This window comes from Cervus elaphus, chromosome 14 (assembly GCF_910594005.1).
Source record: "Cervus elaphus chromosome 14, mCerEla1.1, whole genome shotgun sequence".
NCBI classification, from domain to species: Eukaryota; Metazoa; Chordata; class Mammalia; order Artiodactyla; family Cervidae; genus Cervus; species Cervus elaphus.
The window spans coordinates 36,633,990-36,660,463 of record NC_057828.1 but is presented as its reverse complement, the minus strand read 5'-3'; the positions used below and the strand labels follow the sequence as shown (position 1 = coordinate 36,660,463).

At 37.4% G+C, this 26,474-nt stretch overlaps 1 protein-coding gene across 3 annotated transcripts in view; it reads left to right on the top strand.

The window, feature by feature from the left end:
* The first annotated feature begins 5,865 nt into the window (after positions 1 to 5,865).
* EXO1 (exonuclease 1) overlaps positions 5,866 to 26,474 on the top strand; it is a 37,398-nt gene continuing 16,789 nt past the window's right edge. For 2 of the 3 annotated variants that reach the window (XM_043923973.1, XM_043923971.1), the window contains exons 1-11: positions 5,866 to 5,979; positions 6,369 to 6,563; positions 7,944 to 8,117; positions 9,245 to 9,364; positions 11,110 to 11,233; positions 12,193 to 12,330; positions 13,239 to 13,451; positions 14,914 to 15,101; positions 15,830 to 15,926; positions 22,216 to 22,441; positions 24,359 to 24,605. In XM_043923973.1, coding sequence (XP_043779908.1) covers positions 7,957 to 8,117; positions 9,245 to 9,364; positions 11,110 to 11,233; positions 12,193 to 12,330; positions 13,239 to 13,451; positions 14,914 to 15,101; positions 15,830 to 15,926; positions 22,216 to 22,441; positions 24,359 to 24,605 — 1,514 coding nt within the window. In that variant the 5' untranslated portion in view covers positions 5,866 to 5,979; positions 6,369 to 6,563; positions 7,944 to 7,956. Of the gene's footprint in view, positions 5,980 to 6,368; positions 6,564 to 6,805; positions 6,906 to 7,943; positions 8,118 to 9,244; positions 9,365 to 11,109; positions 11,234 to 12,192; positions 12,331 to 13,238; positions 13,452 to 14,913; positions 15,102 to 15,829; positions 15,927 to 22,215; positions 22,442 to 24,358; positions 24,606 to 26,474 lie in introns of those variants that run through there. The other variant, XM_043923972.1, reaches the window with a different exon arrangement.

Sequence of the window (26,474 nt, the reverse complement as noted above, 5' to 3'; positions counted from 1 at the left end):
GATTCAGTCCCTGGGTTGGGAAGATCCCCTGGAGAAGGAAATGGCAACCCACTCCAGTATTCTTGCCTGGAGAACCACATGAACAGAAGAGCCTGGTGGGCTACATGCGGTCACAGAGATGGACATGACTGAGCAACTTTCACTTTTTACTTTCAAGAGGGTCAATGTTGATAAAAAGAGATTTGACAAGAGAAGCAGACTTTGGTGTAACATGCTGTGAAGATGGAAGGAGATGCCACAAGTCAAAGAATGTAGGCTGCTGCTGAAACTAGAAAAGGCAACAAAACAGATTTCCCCTGGAGCTTCTAGAAGGAACATAGCCCTATTAGATTCATTTCAGAAATATGGTCTCCAGAACTGTAAGATAACAAATGTGTATTATTTTAAACCATTAAGATTGTCATACTTTGTTACAGCAACAGAAAAAAAAAAAAACAAAACAGAGAAGGGGTTATAGTTTGAATTTCAATTTCAATCTCCTAGGCAAGGTCTAGGCATCATTTTTTGTTGTTGTTGTTAATCTCCCTAGGTGATCACTCCTCACTTGCAGTCACAGTTTAAAAGTAGTAAACTAGGAGGGTGAAGGAGATGGTAAAATATTCTGACACCAAAGGAATGGCCTGTCATCACTAAGTAGCTCTACTAATAAAGAAAATGCAAGATTACAGAATAAGGGATATAACACTTTGATACAGGACCAAACAACAAAGAATATTAACCAGAGCAGTTTCAGGCTATGCACATTTCAGCAGAGTGTCCGAAGAGTCTGTTAATTCCCAATGAAGCCAAGCTTGGATATATGCCATTTTTTATAGTATTCACTTATATATCTTGTGTTTTGTTTGCTTTGTTCTTTTCTAAGTTTGTTTTTAGTCAAATTAAATTATAAACTTTTTAAATGCAGGTAAAGCTTATACTTTTTATAATCTAATTTAAACAAATTCTTGGATTCACTTATTGTGGAAGATATAATGTTGGTCACAAAATCCTGGTTATTTTTATTTCATAATATCTTGAAATCCCATCTGCTATCTGGCCCAGTTTTGAAGCCAAGCCAACCTTCTGGGTGTGGCTAGGATATTTTAGGTGATATCCTAGCACCTTTTAGGATGACATAATTAGATTTATTCCAAGCTAGCAGATTTTACTTCTACCAAGTTGAGAACACCTGAGAATAAATATCAGTGGTCATCCAGACAGAAAATCAATATAGAAACATTAGACTTAAATGACAGTAAATAATATAGACTTAATACATACATACTTCATCCCATCCCAAATCAGCAGAATACACATTCTTCTCAAGTGTACATGGAACATTCTCCAGGATAGATCACCTGTTAGGTCACAAAAAAAGTATCAGTAAATTCAAGAAGACTGAAATCACATCAAGCAACCTCTCTGACCACAACAGTATGAAACTAGAAATCAATCAAAAGAAGAAAAAAAAAAAATACAAAATGTGGAGACTAAACAACATGCTACTGGACAGTGAATAACAATGAATGAGTCATCAAAGAGTAAAAGGAGAAATTTTAGAAATATCTAGAAAAAGTTACCACAGAAATAGGACATATCAAAATTTATAAATGCAGCAAAAGTGGTTCTAAGAGGAAAGTTTGTAGCAGCACAGGATACCTCAAAAAAACAAGAAAAACCCTAAATAATCTAACTTTACCCCTAAAAGAACTAGGAAAAAAAAGAAGAAGAGCAAACAAAGCCCAAATTAGAAGAAAGTAAATAATAAACATCAAATTGGAAATAAATGAAAGAGACTAAAAAGAAAAGTATCAGTGAAACTAAGAGCTAGTTCTTTGAAAAGAACCTTTACCTAGACTAACCAAGAAAGAAAGAGGCCTTAAATAAATAAAATGAGAAATTAAAGAGTGGATGTTACAACTGATAACCACAGAAATATGGAGGATGATACCCAACTATTATGAACAATTATACACCAACAAATTGGGCAATACACAAGAACTGGATACATTTCTAGAAACATACTATCTTATGAGATTGAGTCATAAAGCAATAGAAAATCTGAATAGACCAATTACTTTAACAAGATTGAAACTATAATAAAAAACTCCCAACAAACAGAAGCCCAGGAACAAATGATTTCATTGGTATTAATAAATTCCATAAAACATTCAAAAAATTAATACCTATCTTTTAAAAACTCTTCTAAAACACTGAAGAGGAAGGAACCCTTCCAAACACATTTTACAGAATCAGTATTAACCCAATACAAACACTAGACAAAGGCAATCCAAAAAAGGAAATTACAGGCTAATATCCTTCATAAACATGTATTGTTCTATACATAGAAAAATTTAAATACTCCACAAAAAAAACCTGCTAAAATAAACAAATTCAGTCAAGTTTAAATCAACACACAGGTGTTTAGCATTCCTACACTGATAACAAACTATCAAAAAGAAAAACAAACAAAAAAATAATCACATTTACAATTACATCAAAAACAATAAAATATCTAGGAATATATTTAACCAGGGACATAAAAGACCTGTATGCAGAAAACTATAAGGCACTGATGAAAGAAATTAAAGAAGACCCAAATAAATGTAAAGATATTCTATGTTCATGGCAGAGGATCTGAATAGACATTTTCCCAAAGATATAAAATGTCAAATAAGCACATGAAAAGATGTTCAAGCACATATAGGTAAATAGGTATATATTTAAATATGAATATTAATATAAATATATATAGGTATATATTTATATACCTAAATTTATAGGTGTATATATATGTATATGTATATATATAAAACTCATTCAACTCAACATAACAAAAGAAATCCAAACAAGACAAAAATAGGCAGAGGATATGAACATTTTCCCAAAGAAGATATAAAATGTCAAACAAGCACATGAAAAGATGTTTAAGCACACTTATTATTACAGAAATGCAAACCAAAACCACCATGATAAATCACCTCACTTCTGTTAGAATGCCTATTATCAAAAAGACAACAAATACTGGAGAGAATGTGGGAGAAAAAGGAATCTTTTACACTATTGGTGCAGCCACTATGAAAAACAGTATGCAGATTCCTCAAAAAATTAAAATTAGAAATATCACATGACCCAGCAATTCCACTTCTGGGTATTTATTCAAAGAATCTGAAAACACTAATTTGAAAATCATATGCACCCCTATGTTCATTATGGCATTATTTACAATAGTTAGGATGTGAAAACAACCCTAGTGTCTACTGATGGGTGAACGGATGAAGATGTGCTATGTACACAGTTGTCCAGGTCCATCTGAATTTCAGATAAATGTGGAAATTTGTTTAGAATGTTTCAAATATTACACTAGGCATACTTGTACTAAGAAAATGTATCTGTTTACCTGAAATTCAAATGTAACTGGGCCTATATTATTGTCTGGTGAATCTGGGGGACAAAGTCAAAATAGTATGAGAAGGGTCAAGGCAGAGGTCATCACAGGATGTTTGGGCACATGTCAGGAAAGACTTCAGAGAGCTGGTAAAACAACTGAATCTTAAGCTGACAATTGTGTGGTCTGTGCCACTCATTTCAGAATTATTAACACATCATAATTTGTGATTTCACTTTTTGATGAATATATGTTTTGTGTACAGAAACTTGCTTAAAGACAGTAACCAGTTCTTTGCGTTCCCCATATCGCCTAGTATGGACAGGCACACCTAAGGCATGCATTGATGTTATGGAAACACCCAAACTTTCTGGCCAACCCAGTAGTAACTGCATGAATTGATTCAAATGGTTTTACCTTCCCAAAGTGTTAAAATATTGTTTAGGAAATCATTGTTAACTGGTATTTTCTTCTTTAGTTTTTAAACACTATAGCCAAGAGTCCTGTCTAGAGCCTTTGGAATGAAATTAGTAATAAAGATATGGGTTGTTCGTAGGGCAGTAACCTGTCAAGTCTCATGATGCAGTGGGCACATTTTTGATGTTTGGGCTTTTTCCTAAGACTCTCCCCCCTCCCACATCCCACCTACATTTAAATCCCTTTTCCACCTACTACAGTTTGGAACTGTACCCCACTTTCCACTACAGGCAGCTCCAAGCTGATCCAGAGTGAGGCCTCCTGCTATACAGGTGTTGGAATCACAAAGGAAGATTATTTTTCTGACCTCCTCTCCTAGCCTCAGCTATTAAGACTAGATCTGGGGGAGGCAGCCACGTTCCCACTTAGCATATTTCCCCCAAATGGCATCTTTCCAACAATTTATAAGGTAGTATGTTGACATGACAGATGTTAGATTCATCATAAAAAGACTTTAAAAAGAAGTATGAGAAAAACATGCAGAGTAGGCAGTCAAAATGGGAGCATTTTAAAAAATCACTTTTTCCCCTTTAACTCCTTAAATTGAGTCTGAATTTTTCATTCATGCCCATCTCTGGGCCAAGAGTATACTCTGTGGTCTAACCTAAGGTTCTTTCCAATTTCTTTTTCTGCAATATTCCTAAGAAGACAGTAATCAGGTCAAGAGTATCATGAGGACTTGAAGTTTCACCCCACGTACCTGCCAAAATAAAAAATGTCTTTAAAGGCTATGCACCACAACCCATTTTCATGACTGCTTGGTTAGTTTCTCCAGGCCAAAGATTAACAAAGCAGGACGCCAGGTAAAGTAGTTAGGACAGACTTCAGTCAGTAATACACTGCAATAAAGAAAAGTGTCGATCATGAAATGAACTCACCCTGGATTTGTACAGAAGTGACTGGGCAGTTTCAAGAGAAAATAGGGGTGTGTATGCGTGGTGACTCAGTAGAGTCAGGGAGTGAAAAATAAAAAAGAATGGGACGGAGAACTGGAGAACTGACCTGAGACTGCTAACCAGAATTTATGAAAGTTAACCTCCTCCCTTCTTAGAGACGCTGGGGATAGAGATCTTGTCTTTGGATGTGGACGGGGACAAATGCTGAATTCTTTTGGTAGCCTTGAGCTTTCTCAGGTAGGCAGTTCAAGTGGGGCTGGGGTCACAGAAGGGACGTGGTGGTTGCTGTTCAGCCGCTAAGTCGGGTTCCATCCACTCTTTTGCGACCCCATGGACTGTAGCCCGCCAGACTCCTCTGTCCATGGATTTTCCAGGCGATAATACTGCAGAGGGTTGTCGTTTCCTTCTCCAGGGCATCTTCCCGACCTAGGGATGGAACCCGTGTCTCCTGCACTGGCAAGCAGATTCTTCACCACTGAGCCACTAGGGAAGCCCAAGGGATGTGAACTTGATGTTAATCTCTGTTACTGTTTGTTCAAGTCTTTATAGACCAAGGATGAGTCCTAGTTGAGAAGAGGGCAGAGGAGCCCGGCCAGTCAGGTTAAGTAAAAACTCTCTGTCACTTATCAATTAAAAGTACTTAGTAAGCGCTTCCTCCCCTTCCCGAAGTCTACTAGAAGGGTCCAAGGAATATACACCTCAAGTTGCACCTTCTGTGTCCCTGGAACCCACGTGCGGCGCCTGTCAAGAGCCAGGGTAAGCAGCACAACACAAGCACTAGGGACAATTCCAGCCAGCACCCATTTTAAGTTTAGAAACCTCAACATGAACACAGGGCGGCGCTCTCCCAGCTTCAGCGCCTGGACCTGAGGCCGCATTTGGGAGAGATCCACGACTCCATCAGCCTGCGAAAGGAACTCAATGCGCGTTCCGGGAGCCATGCCCTGTAAGGCAGTTGAGCCAGCTCCGCTCACCCCTCCATAAGGACACTTCGGAGTCCAGGGGCTGACTGCGGTGGCGGCGGCAGGTACACAGGTGGCCAGCAACTGGTGACTCAGGCCGGAAGCGGGAAGCTGTAGGAAGCGGAGCAGACGAGCGGACGTCGCAGAGGAGCTGACGTCACTTCTTCTGGGCGGAGTCTCGGGCCATCCCGCGCAAATTGAAAAGTCGGGCCCTCGGTGCTGCGCTGCGTCCCTGCTCCTAGCTTTTGGCGCTGCCGGCTGGCGCGCGGCGGCCCAGGTGAGTGAGGGCCGTGGCCTTGGGCTTCTGAGTCCGCACCCAGCTGCCATCGGACGGACGGGAGAGGAGGGACCTCCCCGGGAAGCCAGTGGAGCCGGCTGTGCAGAGCACGCGGTGGATCCAGGCTGGTCCCCGCCCCTGCCCTTGGGATCTCCGGTCTTAGCGGCTGAAGAGGAGGATCTGGCACGTTACTAGACCCTGCAGCGGCCCTGGGGGACGGTGCGGGGCTGTATGGGCCAGGGGAGCGCGCTCAGCCAGACCAGGGCTGCGGTTTGGCTGACAGAGGGAGGGAGGGTCCTTTCGTTTTCCTGCGGAAGCTACCAGGGCAGTTTTACCTGCAACCTCCCACCTTGCAAATGCTTGACAACTATATTCTCCACGTTGTGCAGGCCAAAGGAACGTGTCTTCTGGAAAGGGCGTGTGGGCCCCCCTTCCAGTTCGTGAGAGAGGGGATGGAGCCATGACGTTGTGCTGTCAGTACTACCAGATGCCGCGGGCGGTCCCCTGAGGACGCTTTGTGCCTAAAACCCCTGACCCCCTCCATTGTTTCATTGTGCTAAAGAGGAAACGTTTAGGAGAAACTTGTAAGTTTCACGAAATGTATATATTTGTCGGGCTGCTTCCCTGGTAGCTCAGTGGTAAAGAATCCGCCTTGGGGATTCCCAGGTGGCGCTAGTGGTAAAGAACCCGCCTGTGCAGGAGACAAGAGATGAGAGTTCGATCCCTGGGTGGGGAAGATCCCCTGGAGGAGGAAATGGCCACCTACTCCAGTATTCTTGCCTGGAGATCCCATCGACAGAGGAGCCTGGCGGCCTACAGCTCATTGGGTCGCAAAAGAGTCGGACACGACTTGGCGACTAAACACCAGCATATACTATGTGAATTTTCCTCAAAGAAAGAAAACTCTTTTTAGGAACCTCTGAGAGGTAGGAGACTAATTGTTTTTCGTAAACTGTGGTGTGAGGACCTCCTGCATCCAAATGACCTGCTTTGTTTAAAATTCAGAATTCCCACCTCACTCGAGGACTAGTGAATCATAGTCCCTAGGAGTGGAATTTAGACTGTAGGAAGAACTGAAATTTGACAACTGCTGTACTAGACTATCAGAACTTTGATACGGGGTATCAACAGCGTGAGTCTGTCTTCTGATCTTGTACATTCTTCTTTTCCTCCCAGGCTTAATACCTCTTTGAAGAGATTTATTTTAGGAAATGCTAAGCAACTGCTCAATTTTTGTCATGGGGGTTGGGGAGGGGACATTAGTTGCTTGGGAAAGGACTGGCAGCTGCAGGTTTCTGTATAGAAAGGAGGCTTGGGGCTGCAACTTGGATGGAAGAGGGTGGAAAGCTAAAACATTTTTCTCAAAATTAATTGGACAGCAGGTGCAGTTTCTCCTTATTTGGGGATAGTTTTCAGCAAGTCTGATGGAGTTGCCCCGGGGCACCACCACTGCTTATTAACAGAATGTTCATTGCTTGGAATAAAGCATTCTGATGGTGGTAAATTTCAGTCCTAAAAAAGTACAACTTTAGTTCTAGGATTGTTTGTTTTATTTTTCAATTGAAATGTCCTATGAAGTATTTTGCATGTTACTTCATATAATGTCTGTGCAGATGCAGGTAATATCATAGCATACATAGTTTTATAGATGTTAACAATGCCTTTTTGGAGAGAAGACAGACTCATACTTTTTTAGTACCTTCTGCCTGCTTTGTTCAGTGTTAAGGGCTTAGATTAAACACTAAGGACCTATCAAGTGGCATTAGATTAGGGTACTAGACTATGGAGATTGTTTGACAGAGAGGGGCCCACTTGAAATATTAAACAGCAGTGATTCTCAAATATCTGAACAATAACAGTTGCTATATCAGTTTCCAAGCTCTTTTCATTTTTCCAAAACTTTGGGGTAAATATATTTTGCTTTAAATTTTGCTGTTTTCCCTTTCTCTTTTTATATCATGTAGTTAACTTGGCACTATGGGGATACATGGATTGCTGCAATTTATCAAAGAAGCTTCTGAACCTGTACACATAAGGAAGTATAAAGGGCAGGTGGTAGCTGTGGATACATATTGCTGGCTTCACAAAGGAGCTGTTGCTTGTGCAGAAAAGCTAGCCAAAGGTGAACCTACTGATAAGTAAGTTTGGATCTTATATTAATTATTTGCCAGTTAAGAATGAGACTTACAATGCCTTTTTTTCAGAAAGGAGTCATTTTTATTCAATGCAAGGGTTATTAAGAAGTGAGAATATATGCTTTAGAATATTGCCAAGGAACATTTCCTTCTTTGATGTAGGTCTAGTTTCCATTCTTTCTAATAAGCCAGAGTATTAGGACACTAATGGACAAAGGCCAAAGACTCTCTTCTTTTTTCTATTATCTAAGATAAAACTTTTTAACAATATTCTAAAAATCCATGGCGATTTCAGAATTCTACTTTACTGGGTACAGGCAACACATTTGCTAAGACCTGTTAGCAAAACAAGGCAGTTGTTTCTAAGGGACATGGTGTTCTCATTCCCTTTTACTTCACTTGGGGCCAAAAATAGTGGCCCTCCTGATATCCATTCGTAACTGTGCCTTCATTTGAGGCAGGACGAATCCCTTGTGACCCTGGAATGAATCTACACATAGTATTTTTAATTGTCTTGCCAGAAAATCTAAATGCAATACATAATTCTTGTTTGCATCCTGCACTGGGGGAAAAACTATAGCAGTGCTGTGCTTCAGTCAACTTATATGAGCTTGCTATACACCATCTTCTCCCAGTTCAGCATTTAAGGAGCCTACATTGGTAGTTTATCCACCACTGTAGAATATTCACGTCAAGGAAATTGACAAATGCTACAAATCAGGTACCCCTTTCCCTAGAACTGTTTGTTACACATTTATCAGGTCACCATGATTATAACCTTACTGAGACAATTGGATAAATTTTAATATAGACTGTATATTAGATAGTATTATATTACTATTAAGTTTCTTGGGTATAATAATGGTGTTGTTGGAGAAATCATGTATTCTACTATTCCTTTAACTTTTTAATAGATTTGAAATTTCTCAAAGCAAAAGAAAACAGGGGTGAGGGGTGGGGAGATAAAAAGACTAGATTTAGAATAATACAATGTCAGAACTGAAGAAATGTAAAAGTCTTTAACTTGAGGAAAACAAATAGCCCATAGCCCATTAGGATCCAAGGCAGGATTTGAATCCAAGTCTAAATTAGAGTTTATCTTTCTTAATTATTTTTCTTCATTTTCGTAGGTATGTAGGATTTTGTATGAAATTTGTAAATATGTTACTATCTCATGGGATCAAGCCTATCCTGGTATTTGATGGATGTACTTTACCTTCTAAAAAGGAAGTGGAAAAGTCTAGAAGAGAGTAAGTGATACCTTAATGTAATTATTTAAGGTCTGACATTGTGGTCTCTATGATACAAATTTTTGTTTTAGTTTGTTGAGGCTTGTTTTAAACTTGTACCTAAATGGATTTCCTTAAATGTTCCATGCATGCTGGAAAGGAATGTGTATTCCTCAATTATTGAGTGGATAGTTTTATGTCTGTCCAGTAAATCAAGCTTATTGGTTGTAGTGTTCAAATCTTCCATATCCTTACTGGTTTTTTGAAATTTTTTTAATGTGTGTCTACTTAATCCTACTTAATGATCTTCCCTGGTAGCTCAGCTGGCAAACAATCTAACTGCAATGCAGGAGACCCCAGTATGATTCCTGGGTCAGGAAGATCCCCTGGAAAAGAGATGGGCTACCCACTCCAGTATTCTTGGGCTTCCCTGGTGACTCAGAGAGTAAAGAATCTGCCTGCAGTGCAGGAGACCTGGGATCGATCCCTGGGTTGGGAAGATCCTCTGGAGAAGGGAACAGCTACCCACTCCAGTATTCTGGCCTGGAGAATTCCATAAACAGAGGAGCCTGACTGGCTACAGTCCATGGAGTCGCAAAGAGTCCGACACAACTGAGCAAATTTCACTTTACTTAATCCATCAATTACTAAGAAAAGTATGATAAAATTTCACTATAATAGTGGAATTGTCAGTTCCCTTGTAGTTCTGTCCATTTTTCTTCCTGCTTTGTTTTGAAACTATTTTATTCGTGGCATTCAGGTTTAGAATTTGCTATTTTTTGGCATATTAGAACAGTATGCACTGACTTTTTAAATTTCTGTGCTTTTTTGTTATGTCTGATGTTAATATAGTCATAACAATTTTCTTTTGTATGTTTCTAATTTCTTTTTCTGTTGACTCTTACTATGACATTTGTTTTAAGTTTGTCTTTTATAAAGAACACATCACTCATTTTTTTTTTATCGATTCCATCAGTCTTTGTCATTTTTAAAACTGTAGTTTTATTCTTTTTGATCTTGTAGTTTATTCTTTTGATCTTAATTACTAACATATACCTCCTACCTTGTTTGATTTCTGGGTTGATTGTTTTTTCCACTCTTATTATCGTCCCTTATTTCTAGTTGAAGTGATGTACTCTATTTCTATTCTTTTAGTAGTTTTAATTGAAATTGTATCTTTCATATTTAAGTCAACAGAATCTAGTACAGAATCTTTTTACAATAGACCTTATAAAGGATTTCTGTATTTTCTTTTAAGAATTTCTGCATTTTAGTGAAGCGCCTGTTCTACGACTTTCATCTATTTTTGTTTTTATCCTCTGTTGGTTTTTAGGAGTCATTATGCTCTATAAGAGATACCACTGAGCTTAGTTAAAGGTAGTGTGAATCAGCCCCAAATAGAAGTAAACCTCACTGAGTGGGGTTGATAAAGTTGTACCCTTTATAATAGAAAGTTAGTTTTAATGGTATAAAAGCCTTGACTTACATTTTCTTAACGTGTCTTCATTACTTCACTTTCTTTTGACATGAAGCAGTGCTGTGAGAAAGTTTGATGATTAGCTTATGCGTATGGGCACTGTAAATCCGTGCTCTTTTTGTCTAGAAGCCCAAAAGATCTGGGTTAGCATAGTCAAGGAACAGGTGTGCACTTTCATATGAGTCAAGCATTTTTTATTCCGGGAAAAATTCTTGAATACAATTCAAGGGTATAATATTGTAATTTTTTGAGTCCTCTTCTCACTTTTTTTTTTTTTTTAATCTTGCAGAAGACGACAAGCCAATCTCCTTAAGGGAAAGCAGCTTCTTCGTGAAGGGAAGGTCTCAGAAGCCAGAGAATGTTTCACACGTTCTATCAATATCACACATACTATGGCCCACAGCGTAATTAAAGTGAGCTGAATAAGAAGCTAAAGTAACATTACAGGGTTCATTTAGGCTAATGGGAGAGCAAGGAAGTGAAGGAGGAAGATTATTCTAGGTCTAACCTTTACGAAAGCTGGTTGTCAGAGGAAGGAAGAGAAGAGTATCTGTAGGTAGAAGAGAGGAGTACAGCAATTTCCAAAGAAGAAATCCTGAGGAACAAACAGCTCAGCTCTCACTTTCTAGATGAGTCACTTACATAGGTAAATGTTTTCTGCCAAGATGGAAGGAATAAATTCCTGGAGGTTCAATCCCACCCCACTCATAATCTTCAGCACTTACTCTGTCAGAGATTTGCTGAAGTCAACTGGCCAACTCAGGACATTTGCAGCAGATCAGTTCCACTTGACCTTCTTTCCTTATTTCCACTAGAAGCTTCTTTCCTTATTACCTATTACCATAAATCTTAGTGTCAGCACACCCACAGTTACAGCCCACACTTCACCCTTTTCAGGTCTGTGTTCAGACTATTTGGTAAACAGATGGGAAGATAGATAGTTATAGAGGCTGTTCGTTTCATCAGTCCAGTGGCAGGCGTGTGTTCTGTGGTGAGAGATTGTGGGGAAATGAGCGACTGTGTTCTTTAGAGCACAATCATTCTTAACATGGTAGATTTCTATAATTTGAAAAATTGAGTTTGCAGCTTGTATCCCCCCAAATGTACAGCAATATTTCCTTTTCCCTAATTCATACATTGATTTTTTTAAAATAGATTTATTAGCAGCTATATGATTCAATATATAGGACTGTATATAGTTCAATATTTAGGACTAAAAGTAGAAACCTGTACTTCAAAGGAAATGACTTCCAAAAATAATACTAGCATGTATTCAGTACATGTTGAGGCTGGTGATAAATGGGTTTGATACAGGAAGTTGTTCAGTGGTTTCCAGATGCTGTTCTTGAGACTAACTAATCCTTTCTCACAGGCTGCTCGGTCTCAGGGAGTAGATTGTCTTGTGGCCCCATATGAAGCGGATGCGCAGCTGGCCTATCTTAACAAGGCTGGCATTGTACAAGCTGTAATCACGGAGGACTCTGATCTCCTTGCCTTTGGCTGTAAAAAGGTACCTAACATAAATAAAGGAGCTGAAGTTTTGTTTATCTTATTTAATACCTGCAACTAATATCTACTTATGGTGTTAATAATTATTTTATTTAAAAAGGGAAGAAAGGTTTTGCTGCTTGACATTTGTATAATCTGAATGATTTTTCAGATTAAGCCCTTAAAGTTAGAGGATTTTGTTGTTTTCTCTAAATTCTGTAGTGGAATGTAGCCTTATTTTTTTAATAATGATTACTTATATGCTTTATATTTCTCAATTAGATTAGGTAAATAAGCTAACTTATCTACTAATGAGGTGCTTTGCAGTTTTTTAGAATTATGTATAAAACAATGGAAAATTTTATTATGATAATAAGATACAAAACTATATAGGGTGATCTCATTTTTGTTAATATCTATGTTATTTATATTATCTATTTCACAAATGATGAGTGGGATCTGTGAAAATGTTGATGCTGGGTAATAGTGATAGATCAGACATTTGGGGCAATTTCTGTTTTCTTCCTGGATTTCTGTTTTCCACATTTTCTACAAGTGACATGTATTACTTTAAGACTAAGCGAAGGGTTACTTTAATATGTAAAAGTGGAAGGTGAGGAGAAGATGCTTTTTGTAAGAATTGCTCTTTGACACGATAACCCTCTAGTGCAGGTAGGAAGTAGGTGCAGAAAGGGCCTTCTTTATACCAGAGGCAAAATGATTGAGTAGTGGCATATGACATTGTCCAGCCATGGCCTATGTTTCAATTTAACTTATTTGCAAATTTCACAATGATTACCTGGCCTACGTATCTGTCTGCTCACTTATGATAAAGAACAGGAAAGATTTCTTAGAAATGCTACAGTGGATTAGATGATGAAAAATAAAAATGACTCTTACAGGTGTTCACAGTTTCCCTTCCTCTTGAAGGTTATTTTAAAAATGGACCAGTTTGGAAATGGACTAGAAGTTGATCAGGCTCGTCTGGGAATGTGCAAACAGCTTGGGGATGTGTTCACAGAAGAGAAGTTCCGTTATATGTGCATTCTTTCAGGCTGTGACTATCTTTCATCACTGCGTGGGATTGGATTAGCCAAGGCCTGCAAACTACTAAGACTAGCCAACAATCCAGATATTTTAAAGGTAAGAGTGATTTACCAACTGTTGTGTTCAGTTTCTAAGCAATTCTTAAATAATAGATGAATCAGTCAGAATATGGATCTTAAATATTCTATTATATCTATAACCAATATTGTGTCATTGAAAGGAGAAATGATTAAAACTCTACAACTTTGCTTTTGGCAGCAGATGAATCCTGTTTTCAGCAGTTGACAAAAAATTAGTAGTAGTTTTTTGAAAATGAAGACTAATATAAAGAAACTTCAGGATAAGATATTATAGGGTAGAATTCATGTTAAAATGCACAATTTTTTGATTTCTGCCCTATTATTCTGTGGTAACGGTTCTCAAAGTTTTTGGTCTCACAGGATCCCTTTACACTCTTAAAAACTCTTTGTGACAATTATTTTTGTTTATATGGGTTGTAGCTACTGAAATTTACTGAGTCAGAAATTGAAAGAGAAGAACTTTAATGTTTATTAATTCACTTAAAATTAACAATAATCAATGCATTGCATTGTAACATAGACATCATATTTTTATGAGAAGTAGTTGTCTTCTAAAGCAAATGAAAGTTATGAGCGGAATTGCATATTTATGTAAATCTCTTTAACATGGCTTAATAAAATACAGCCAGATTCTTACTTCATACAATTTGAGGTAGTGTCATGTATTTTCTAAAGAAACTGAGACCTCATTACATCACTGCTATATAAGTTCTCTGATGTCTTTTCCTTAAAAAATGAAGTAGATTATTCCCACCCTCACCATACCTTGAGTAGTTCTCGTAAGCCCCTAGAGTTTGCAGAGCAGAATTTCCAAGATTATATAATGTGAGTCCTCAGGGCTAAGGGTGGTGTACTGGAGTAGACAGATCTCAAGGTTGGGAGATGGTAGCAGATTTTGAAACAGAGCAACATTACTAACTAGCCTGTGACTTCAGGATCACTTCAGTTCTCTGGGTCTTCTCTTCTTCATCTCTTCCAGCTTTAATCATCCACGACTCGCTAATAGGAGTTAAAATGTTGACTTCTTTTTTGAAATATGATCTACAAATATTTGTGGTGTTTTTTTTTTTAATTCTCAGGTAATTGTGTGTTTTGTTTTTTGCTTTCTGGATGAAAGAGACTTTGAAGGTGAAGAACATATCTTTGAATTTTAAGTCATGACATGGTTGTGTTTACTGGTCGAGGTTTTTGATGTAGCTGTATGATGACTGAGACGGGTGGGTTGGGGTGAATGGGAGAAAGGTCCAGGAAGGAGGGAATATGTATTATGTATACGTGTGGCTGACTCACTTCATTGTACAGCAGAAATTAACACGACACTGTGAAGCAATTATACTACCCCCCCCAAAAGCAATTGATTTTCCTACCCCTCCTCATCCTTCTCTAATGTAAAGTGATGGGTCTTGGGAATAATACTTTCCCTATTCTTTATCTTTGGGTATTAAATAACTCATAAATATATTTATACTCATTACTAGGTCATCAGGAAAATTGGACATTATCTCAAGATGAATATAACAGTACCAGAAGATTACATCAAAGGATTTATTCGGGCCAACAATACCTTCCTCTATCAGCTTGTTTTTGATCCCATCAAAAGGAAGCTCATCCCTCTGAATGCCTATGAAGATGACATTGATCCCAAAACACTAAGCTACGCTGGGCAGTATCCTTTCTGAACCAGAATGGTGGAACTTTGCACTCCTTTCATGTCTTTGTGGTGGTGTTTTCAGCTAGACATTCAGTCAAAAGCTGGCAAATTGTTTTTGGCTTTCTTTTTTTTTTATAGTGAAATCTTTATTTTGTTAAATTTAATTATCATGCGAGTTAAAAATTTAGAGTAACTTTTTATTTATAAATCTGAAGCTCATCCATTATAACTTGCTAATTATTTAGATTGACTTGACAGATATATGTAGTCAGTCACTTAAGGTACATACTCCAAAGGTAGCACTGAGGAGAACCACTCATGGTGAGCAAGCTCAATTAATCAGGAAGAACACTGGTCATGTGAGTACGCCAGTTAAGGATGCTTTCTGCAGAGCCACTGGCCACGTACATACAGAGTGATGTGGAGCTGTGAGTCACCTGGGTAATGGCAGGGCTTTCCTCTCCATCTCCCTCAACAGGAAGTAAGTGATGCCTTAGGGCTTTGCTTCAGAAAATAGCCAACTCCTGCTGTAAACTATCATGTGGTTTCACTAAAGCCAAATGTGGAAAGGAAGTAAACTATCATGTGGTTTCCGTAAAGCCAAATGTGGAAAGGAAGTAGGGTCCATTGAAGTCATAAACCTGAAGGTTTTCTCTGACAACAGACCACACTTTTCTGTCTTAATATGGTATTGTTTGTTTGGCTGTTAATAAAATTTTTTTTCCTTAACCTTACCAACCTAGGTATGTTGATGATTCTATAGCTCTTCAAATAGCACTTGGGAATAAAGATATAAATACTCTCGAGCAGATCGATGACTACAATCCAGACACTGCCATGGTAACATATTAAAGACTTCTTTCTAAAAGCATATTTTGTTATTGCTTAGGAACTAAGACTAAAGGCAAATCTTCACTTAGTAAACATCTTTTAAACATTTCTATATCCAGGCACCATACAGAATGTTGATTGAAAACAACTCAATTCTAGAGACAATATATCTCTTAGAACCAATGGGTATATTGGTTAATTTTCTTAAAAGGTGACCACATAATATATTAAGACCTTTATACTTGAACATTTTTTTTGAATATACCAAGTGCTTAATCTCACTTTTTCTCATCTCACCCAATCTAACCTCTGGCATTTGGCATTGTTGAAGACTCAAATCTAGAAATACCTCGGGAGTAAAAACTTTTTTTTCTCTCATTCACAGTTTAGCAGTACTTACTGAGTACCTCTGCTGTATGTCATTCATCCCTTTCCTATTTTCTTTTTCCCAATAGTATGTCTATATATCTCTTGTGATGTATACTCCCATCATTCTCTCTTTTCTGTTCCTATTTCCATTGAGATTCTGTTCTCTCTTATGTTCAAATTTATTCCTTAATAAGTTCTTATGACTCTAATTGGAGAAGGAAATAGCAAACTATTCCAGTAGTTTTGTGTAGAGAATCCTGTGGACAGAGGAGCCTGACAGGCTACAGTCCATGGGGTCACAAGAATTGGACACGACTTAGCAACTAAACACCGCCACCATGACTCTGATTATCTCATTTTATGCGGAGGACTTGCACATCTTTAACAGTCTCTAATCTGTGTACCAGCCACAACAATTCTAAATGTCTCCTGTGTCTACGTAAGTACTTTTTATAACCTTAAATCTGTCTACAATCAAAACAAACTCTATTTCTTATCAGTTTCCCTTTATTCTTTTCATCACTTATTGCATCATAAATTATGTCTCAATTGTTTATTTTCTGATTCCTTCCAATAGACTGTAATCTTCATAATGGCAAGATTTTGTGATATTCATTGCCATGTTTTATTTACAATTTTTTTGTAATGAATGCATGTCAGTTACATGATCTCTATTATTCTCTCAGACCAGAAAATTTGAAATTTAATTTTTTTTAACTGAAGTATTGTTAACTTACAATATTATATGATTGACCCTTGAATAATATGGCTTTGAACTGCACACATCCACTTATTCATGTATATTTCTCAACAGTAAATACTATACTACTACACCATCTATGGTTGGTTGATTCCACAGGTGATAGAGAACTATAAATATAGAGGGCCAACTATCAGGTATACTCAGCTTAACCCTCACATTGTTCAAGGGTCAACTGTATTAGTTTCAAGTCTATAATATAGTAATTTGACATTTTTGTAGATTATACTGCATACAAAGTTATTATAAAGTATTGACTATATTCACTGTGCTGTACATTACATCCATGTAACTTAATTATTTTATACCTAGTCTTTTGTACCTCTTAATCTCCTTCATCTATTTTGTTTCTTCCCAACCCCTGGCTTCTCTTTCATTGCTAAGTCCTCCTATTTATTTTTTGTCTTTCTCGTTAATAGTTACTTCTTTCTCATAGTTTCTAGTCTAATCCAGATCTTTACCTTTACTCCCCATTCAGTTCTTTACTAAGCATTTATTAAGTATTGTAACAAACATACTCCGGAGTGTTCTGGAATATAAAGAAAAACAGAGCATAATCCTTGCTTATAAAATACTCATTGTCTAAGGGAGAGACACATGGTTATATACATAGAAATATGGTATATCCCATAATAGAAATGTATTCTAGGCTCCATGGAAACAAAGGGGATGCACTTAACTCCACCGAAAAAGGGAATACCTTTTAATAATAATAATAACAGACACTTATTGAGCTGTTTTCTAAGTGCCATTCTAAGCACATTAAACATAGTAACTTATTTACTCTGTAACAAGCCTCTGAGGGCAGTACCATTATTTCCACTTTACAGATGAGGAAACAATTAGAGGGAGATTAGGTGACTTGCCAGGTCATACATTTTATCAATAGGGGAGCTCTGATTCCAAGCCAAGCCCTCTAGTGTCTCCTAATAGAGGAGCTAGTGTGTGTCCTGGATTTACGAAGATGAGTAGGGATTTTCAAAATGGGTGAGTGGTTCCAGGCGAAAGGAATAGCATGTATGGAAGAGGATAGCATGTTAAAGGTACTCAAAGTAGTTCGTTCTGGCTGGACCAAGAATGTCTCAGTTTACCAGCTAAATGAATCAGAGCACCTTGAGAAAGAAAATGAGATGAGCCTAAAGAACATGGCCACGGAGAAACTGGTGACAAGTTGAGCATTGAGAAGAATCGTTACTGTCAGCTGAAATAATGAGCTAAGCTTATTAAGAGCGCACAAATTTATAATGATACTAAAAAAGAACTTTATGTTCATCAGCTCAAATTATATAATCCTTATATTCAGGTTGCTGTTTCTCCTTTTCTGATTTCTCTGTTCTGTTTCTAGAACTTCTATCAGTTAGGTATTGTTTTTTCCTGGTCTTTAGATTCTGGAACTTTTCTATCTTATTCATGTCTTTGTCGTCTTTTCTTTCTGGGAGAAACTTTTTTTCAATTTTGTCTTTCAACTTTGTGCTGTCCAGTATGTAGCCACTGACCACAGGTGGTTATTTAAATTAACATTAAATTAAATTTTAGTTCTCCAGTTGCATTGGTCACTTTTCAAGTCCTTAGTGGCTACCATGTTGGACAGCATGGAACCTTTCTATCATTACAGAAAATTCTGATAAATATTTAGTTTTTGTTATCATTTTCATATCTAAGAACCTTTTCTTTAATTGTGCTTTTTTTTTAAAGACTTTGTTTCATTTCATGAATATACTCTCCTCTTTCCCACTCCTCTCAGAAATTTAATATTAAATTTCTCTTATACATTTTCTTCTCTGCATTATTTCTGTTAGCTTTGGATTTTTTTTTTTTCCCTATGATTTTGGCTTTTCTCTTTTATGGTGGAGACTTTTCTAACACCTAGCTTCTTGTCAGTTTGTTCCTATTTGGGAGAGGCACTGAGAAGCTTAAGAAGCTTTGTGTAAATGAGTGGGGCTTATAGTCTTGGGTTTTATTACTCTTGGTTGAACTGGTTAGCAACAAGCTGGCTTTGTTTTGTAATTTCTCAAACATCAGCATGTTTTCTTTGTACAGCTCTTTTTTCTAAAATGGGATCCTCCAATTTCTACTTAGCTAGGTAAACATTTTGAGAGCAAGATGGGGAAAATAAATTGGGGTGGACAAGGAAGGGGTGGGTTTCCCTAGTGGCTTCATCAGTAAAGAGTGCCTGCAATGTGGGAGACCTGGGTTTGATCCCTGCGTTGGGAAGATCTCAACCCAATGGCAGCCCACTCCAATATTCTTGCCTGGAGAATCCCATGGACAGAGGAGCCTGGTGGGTACAGTCCACGGGGTCACAGAAAGTCTGACATGACTGAGTGACTAACTTTCTTTTCTTTCTTTAGGAAGGGGTAGGGCTAATCCCACCATTCAATATTTAACCTTGCATTTGATCCCTGTCTTTAGACAAATGGATCTTCTCACCTTTTGAAGTTTTTATGTTACTGTTTGTGGGTTTCAAAGGTCTGGTTGCTCTGAAGGCATATGGGTATGAATTGACCATATTGGACAGATCGAAGATGAGGGCCCAGGAGCCATATAATCCTTTTCTCAGCCCTCCGCCTACTTGCGGCCTCCGTGGTACTTGGTTCAAGTCTTTCTCTAAGTTTCTGTATGTGGAATTGGCATCATTCTTTTCTGCAGACACATGAGTTTGATCTTTCTTAAGCTAGGTTCTTTATTTTTATCTTTTTATCGAGATACAGTTGATGTATAATGTATGTTTCAGGTGTACAGCATAGTGATTCACAATTTTTAAGGGTTATACTTTATACTTATAAAATATTGGCTATATTCCCTGTATTGTACAGTATATCCTTGTAGCTTTTTTACACCTAATAGTTTGTACCCTCTTAATCTCCTACCCCTATTTTACCCCTCCCTTCTTGGGCTAGGTTCTTTAAATTTTTCTGTCTATACCCTTGTCTTCACTGTGGTTTGGAAGTCACAGATATCTCCTAATTTTTCTGCAGATGGAGTTTGTATTTGTTTCTTATTGGTTTGGGCGTGATTTTTTTTCTTATTGAATTATTATTGACATATTAGTTTCAAGTGTAAACATAGTGATTCAATATTTATATACATTAATAAATTATCATGATCAGTCTAATTACCATCTTTCACCATATAGAGTTATTATAATTTTATTATTATTATTTGGCCATGCCAGCATGAGGGAGCTTGGTTTTCTGATCAGGGATCAAACCCATGCCTCCTGCATTGGAAGCACAGAGTCTTAACTACTGGACCATGAGGGAGGTTCCACGATATTATTGACTATACAGCCCTCCAGATCTGTGGGCATCTGCAGATTCAACCAACCACAGATCCAATTAGATTGAATTCTTGGATGTAGAACCCATGGATGTGGGGGGCTGACAGTACTATTCCATTTTATGTAAGGGAGTTGAACATCATGGATTTTGATATCTGAAAGGATCCTATAACCAATCTCCTGCAGCCACTAAGGGATGACTGTATTCCCTGTGCTGTACATTACAGCTGTGTGACTTATTTACCTTATAATTGTAAGTTTCTAGACTAAAGGGACTGAAAAGTCTTTATTCTGCTATCTTCTTTACACATTTGAATTACTGATACTAATATAATTTCGATAATGATTCTCAAGCTTTTCCTTTGTCTCAGAAACTCAAAAACAATTGGTTGAAAAAAAAAAAAAAAACAATTGGTTGTATTGAAAATGTTCAGATATCATTGGGAATGTTATGGATCACTAAGATGGCCATCCTTCATGAGACCAAATCCTTATCAGATCTTTTATTTCATGAGGACCTTTCTTTCAGAACCACTAATTATACATCAAGCTAACTATTATTATTTATCTAAAATGTTTTCTTCCCAATCAGATTTTCTACTCTCCTATTTCTCTCTTTTTTTTAATGAAACCATCAATGAGATCTAATGCCACGACCTATACTGCTTAAGCTGTTTTTATTATACCTTTTTTCTCAATGATTCTAAGTTAATTCTTGACTCTTGTTCATTCTTAAGATATATTATGAATAATGTCACCTTCTTTTTTATTTATTTTTATATTTAATCCTTTCTTTAAGTGAAAGATTAGATTCCAAATTCTAGTGGGACTTTTGTCACATGGAACTCACATCCTTAGTACCAGCATTTTTTATACCATTGTTAATTTTTCCCTTTGCCTCTTCTACTCTATTAGAGTATCATTGACATCCTTTTAGCAGATCATTGTCATCTAAAATATTTATTGTGAATAACTTGTATTAGCATTAAAAATAATTATTTACCAATCTTTATTGTCAATAAGCTCTTTCTCAGAGAAAGTTTTATGCGTGATTCAGTGTAGACCAAAATAGCTTTCTGTTTAATACATAGGTATTGCTCACTAATACTTGCCTATTTAATACATAGATATTGTCCACTAAAGAAACTATTGTTTTGTAAATAAGATTGTTTCCATTTGAGCTCATCCAAGTTCTGAAGATAGGATAGTTGATTAAATATATAATTTTATGGTTTTAATTTTCAGATCCTATGTAAAGGATATGTCAGTAATTAGAGGCTTATTTGCTAGATGATTATTAAACTAAATATTGTATATTGAAATATTACTCAAATTTTAAAAGTACTTTTTTTCTGGTCATACTTCTTCAAGTGTAGTTTTATTTCTTGCACTGCTTATCTTAGGAAGATATATTTTTTATTTCTTAAAAACGATCTAACAAGTTTGCTTGACCCACATTAGGAGAAAAACAGATCTAGGAATACAAGACACAGTTAATGGAAAATAAAAGGACTATCAAAGGGGCTTCCCAGGCAGCTCAGTGGTAAAGAATTCACCTGTAATGCAGGAGACGTGGGTTTGATCCCTGGGTCAGGAAGATGCCCTGGAGAAGGAAATGGCAACCCACTGTAGTATTGTTGCCTGGGAAATCCCATGGACAGAGGAGCCTGTCAGGCTACAGTCCATGGGGTTGCAGAAGAGTCAGACATGACTTAGCAACTCAACAGCAAATAGGACTAGCAAAGTAGAAAGTGTTATTAGAGGATGGATATTTCATCAAAAGTTCAAAGGAGTAATTTATTTATCTGCTTGTAATTTATGTTGATACAGAGGGAAATGATTTAACCATTTTTCTTCTTTAAGTAACCTTTTTCTTTTTACTACTTTAGCCTACCCAATCAAGAAGTCATAGTTGGACTGACAAAGCATGTCAAAAATCATCTAATATCAATAGCATTTGGCATAGGAATTATTGCCCTAGACGTGAACTGGATATTGTTTCAGATACTACAAAGGTGAAGGAAAATCCAAGTACTGTGGGCATTAAACAAGTGATTAGTACTAAAGGGTTAAATCTTCCAAGGAAGTCATCCATTGTAAAAAGACCAAGAAGTGGTATGTATTTTGTTTTTGTGAAATACTGGTGAGAACTGGTCACGTTTTAGAAGTCTTTGTTAAATCTAAGGTCATTAAGATTTTTTTCCTGTTTCTTTTAGAAGTTTTATAGTTTTAGTTCTTACATTTAGGCCTTTGATCCATTTTGAATTAATTTTTTATATGGTGTGAGGTAAGGATCAAGGTTCACTTTTTTTTGTATATGGCAATTCAGTTGTTCTAACACCATTTGTTTAAAAGATTATCCTTTTTCCATTGAATTGTCTTGGCACATTTGTGAACAGTCAGTTGACCATATATATGTGCAGGTCTCTTTCTGGGCTCTATTATTCTGTACCATTGGTCTCATCCTACTTTATGCCAGAAAAACTGTCTTGATTACTGTACCTTTATAGTCAGTCTTGAAATCAGGTAATGTAAGTCCCTAGGTTTGTTCTTTTGAAAACTTGTTTTGACTTTTTTGTGTTCTTTGCATTTCCATGCAGATTTTAGAATCAACTTGTCAATTTCTTTAAAAAAAGAAAAAAAAAGAGTCTGCTAAGGTTTTGACTGGGACTTAGCTGAATCTATAGATTATTTTCCCAGGTGGTGCTAGTGGTAAAGAACCCACCTGCCAGTGCAGGAGACCTGAGACTCAGTTTCGATCCCTGGGGTGGGAAGATCCCCTGGGGAGACCATGGCAATCCGCTTCAGTATTCTTCCTTGGAGAATCCCTTGGACAGAGGTGCCTGGCGGGCTACAGTTCATAGGGTCACATCAGTCACAACTGAAGCGACTTGACACATGCATGGATTATTTTGTGGAGAATTGACATCTTAATGATATCAAGTTTTTGGACCCATTTCTTTAAGTCTTCTTTAGTTTAAGCCTTCAGAAATGCTTTGTAGTTTTTTTTTTTTTTTGCTTTGTAGTTTTTAGTGTACAGGTCTTGCACATATGTTGTCAAATTTATCCCTGTATTTCAGATTTTTGATGCTGTTATAAATAATATTTTTAACTGCAATTTTTGGTTCATAGTTAGTATATAGAAATACACTTGATTTTTGTATATTAATCTTGTGTTTTCAAACTTACTAAAATCACATATTAGTTCTAGTGGAAATCTAGTGCCCTGTAGTAGAGACAGACCTCCTTTCAGACTAATAGTCACCAGTAGTCTGTCTGGCTATTCAACTCGCTGCAAATTCATGTAACTAATATATAATAACTTTTGCTCTGCATTGTCCACTATGATAATATGAGACACTGAAGTGTCTTGATCAATTCAGGATATACTAAATCTATGAATTTCTCCAAATAGATAGTCTAACAACCTTATCATAAAAAGAAAATGAGGTTAGCATAGTGTAACTTCTTGGTGAAGGCTTTCTGGGGATCCTACAATATTTTTTTTCATCTTCTGTAGAGGAAGAGGAAAAAATCCACCTGCAATGAGGGAGACCTGAATTCGATCCCTGGGTTGGGGAGATCCTCTGGAGAAGGGAACAGCTACCCACTCCAGTATTCTGGCCTGGAGAATTCCACGGACTATATAGTCCATGGGTTTGCAAAGAGTCAGACACGACTGAGTGGCTTTCACTTCACTTAATTTTTCTTTTTTTTTCTTTTTGCATTCAAAATTAGGCCCTTTTTTTTTTAGCATTCAAATAGTATAATGAGTGTGGAGCCTTGCAGAATTGATTGTATCCTGAAATTCATACAAATAATTGACATTAAATCATAGTTAACTTTGAAACAGTAAAACACAGCCAAGGGCATTTTTTAAAAAAAAAATCATTGTTTTCTTTTTTGATGCATAATCAAAAAAAAAAAAAAAGACTTCATCTTTAGGGCAATAGGACATAGGCTGTGAAACTGAGACCAAATCTCTAACTAGTCATGAAATAAAGATTTGCAAATAATCTTATTTTTATTTAGAAGAGCTGTCAGAAGATGATATGTTGGATCAATATTCTACTTCCTTTACAAAGAAGATCAAGAGAAATAGTTGTGAAGGTGATAAGTCATTGAACTCTCCTGAACTGTTTATGCCTGACCTCCTAGAAGGAACTACTGTTAAAAAAACCTTAAGCACACCACCTACAACAAGAAACAAATTTGCAACATTTTTACAGAAGAAAAATGAAGAAAGTGGTGCAGTTGTGGTTCCAGGCACCAGAAGCAGGTATTGTTACATCTATAGAATGTTGTGTGTCTATTAGATTATATACTCTGTTGGTGTTTATTTTAATTGTTATGAATAGCATTGAATCTAATGAGATAGGTGTAGGATTTGGCTTAATCCAGTTTATCATGTATTGCCTTGGTTCCACTTGGACTTCTATTACTTTTGTTATCTCCTGATACAGAGCTAAAATAAGAATTGTGGACCTTATTGCATTTTGCATTAGAATACCCTCTGTTACTTTGCAAGGGGGCAGGGAGGATCCATCTTCTTTTTTTCTATTTTTTTAGTTTGTTTAAGAGTTAAATATAATTTCACAACATACTTTTATAAATCTATTTAAATACAGATGACTGTGTAATTCTCATATTAATTGATAATCTGATATAATACTAGGTGCTGGGTTACAGAAATGAGAGACATGGATTTGCTCTTGAGAAATGAGTAGTTTTTCCTAGTTGGAAAAATAGGTCAGTAACAAAATTATTCCATACCGTGTGGTAAGTACAGTGACAAAATCATGCATGAGGTGTTTTGAGGGCATCTAATGCTGAGACAGTGATTGGAAAGGGTGAGAGGGAAGGGGCGCACGTAAGGTGCTCTTGCTGCTGCTGCTGCTGCTAAGGCGCGTCAGTCGTGTCCGACTCTGTGCGACCCCACAGACGGCAGCCCACCAGGCTCCCCCGTCCCTGGGATTCTCCAGGCAAGAACACTGGAGTGGGTTGCCATTTCCTTCTCCAATGCGTGAAAGTGAAGTCGCTCAGTCGTGTCCGACTCTTTGCGACCCCATGGACTGCAGCCTACCAGGCTCCTCCGTCCATGGGATTTTCCAGGCAAGAGGACTGGAGTGGGGTGCCATTGCCTTCTCCGAAGGTGCTCTTACCTAGGTTTAAATGATTTGTGGGTGAAGCAGATAAAGAATGGAGCCAGGTATTTTACCAGCAGACTCATGTACTTGGACAGAGGTATGGAGGTGAGCAGCAGTGTAGAGCATGGGGCAACTATTTGCTGTTGATCACTGTTATTTTTACTTCTGCCACAATGTAAATTGGAAAAAGAATGAAAAAGGAGCAGGAATGTAGATGATGAAGGAGGAGAAATAAGGAAGCCAGTTCATGAAAGGCTTGTGAGCCAACCTAAGGAACTTTGAGTCTTTAAGGGCGATAGGAAACATTTAGAAGGTTTTAATCAGGAGAGGGTTATGATTTGATTCCTGGTTTAGGTAGATCAATGGTGCCCAACCTTTTTGACACCAGGGATCAGTTTCTTGGAAGACAATTTTTCCATAAAGCGGATGAGGGGATGGTTTCAGGATGATTCAAGCACAACTGCATTTATTGTGCACTTTATTTCTACTATTATTACATTGTGATATATAATGAAGTAATTATACAATTCACCATAATGCAGAATGGGTGCATTCTTGGAGAGTGCACTCAGTGGGAGCCTTGAGCTTGTTTTCCTGCAACTAGATGGTCCCCCCCGGGGGTGGTGGGAGACAGTGACACATGAAGCGTGTTGCTTATGTCCAGTCTACTCCATAATCTTGTTTTGGTTGCTGTCACTGCTTCACAGAGTTAGGATGTTGGAAATGGAAGCCAACTTTTTAGTGTTTTTGTGGCAATCTCAGGCTATTCCGCCTTGACTTTAAACCAAAACGTATGGAGGTTTGAAGTTGTCTCAAACATACTTTTATGGCCACCATCATTTACGATCTCAAGCAGGTGATCCTCTTCTAGCATAAACAAAGTCTGTTCACCTGGCTTGTTCACAAATGGGTCGCAGATCCATTCCTTTCCAGTCTGGGGATCTTTTGTGGTAGGGGAGTAATGCTCAAACTCTTTTGAAAACTGAGACAGGTGATCACAC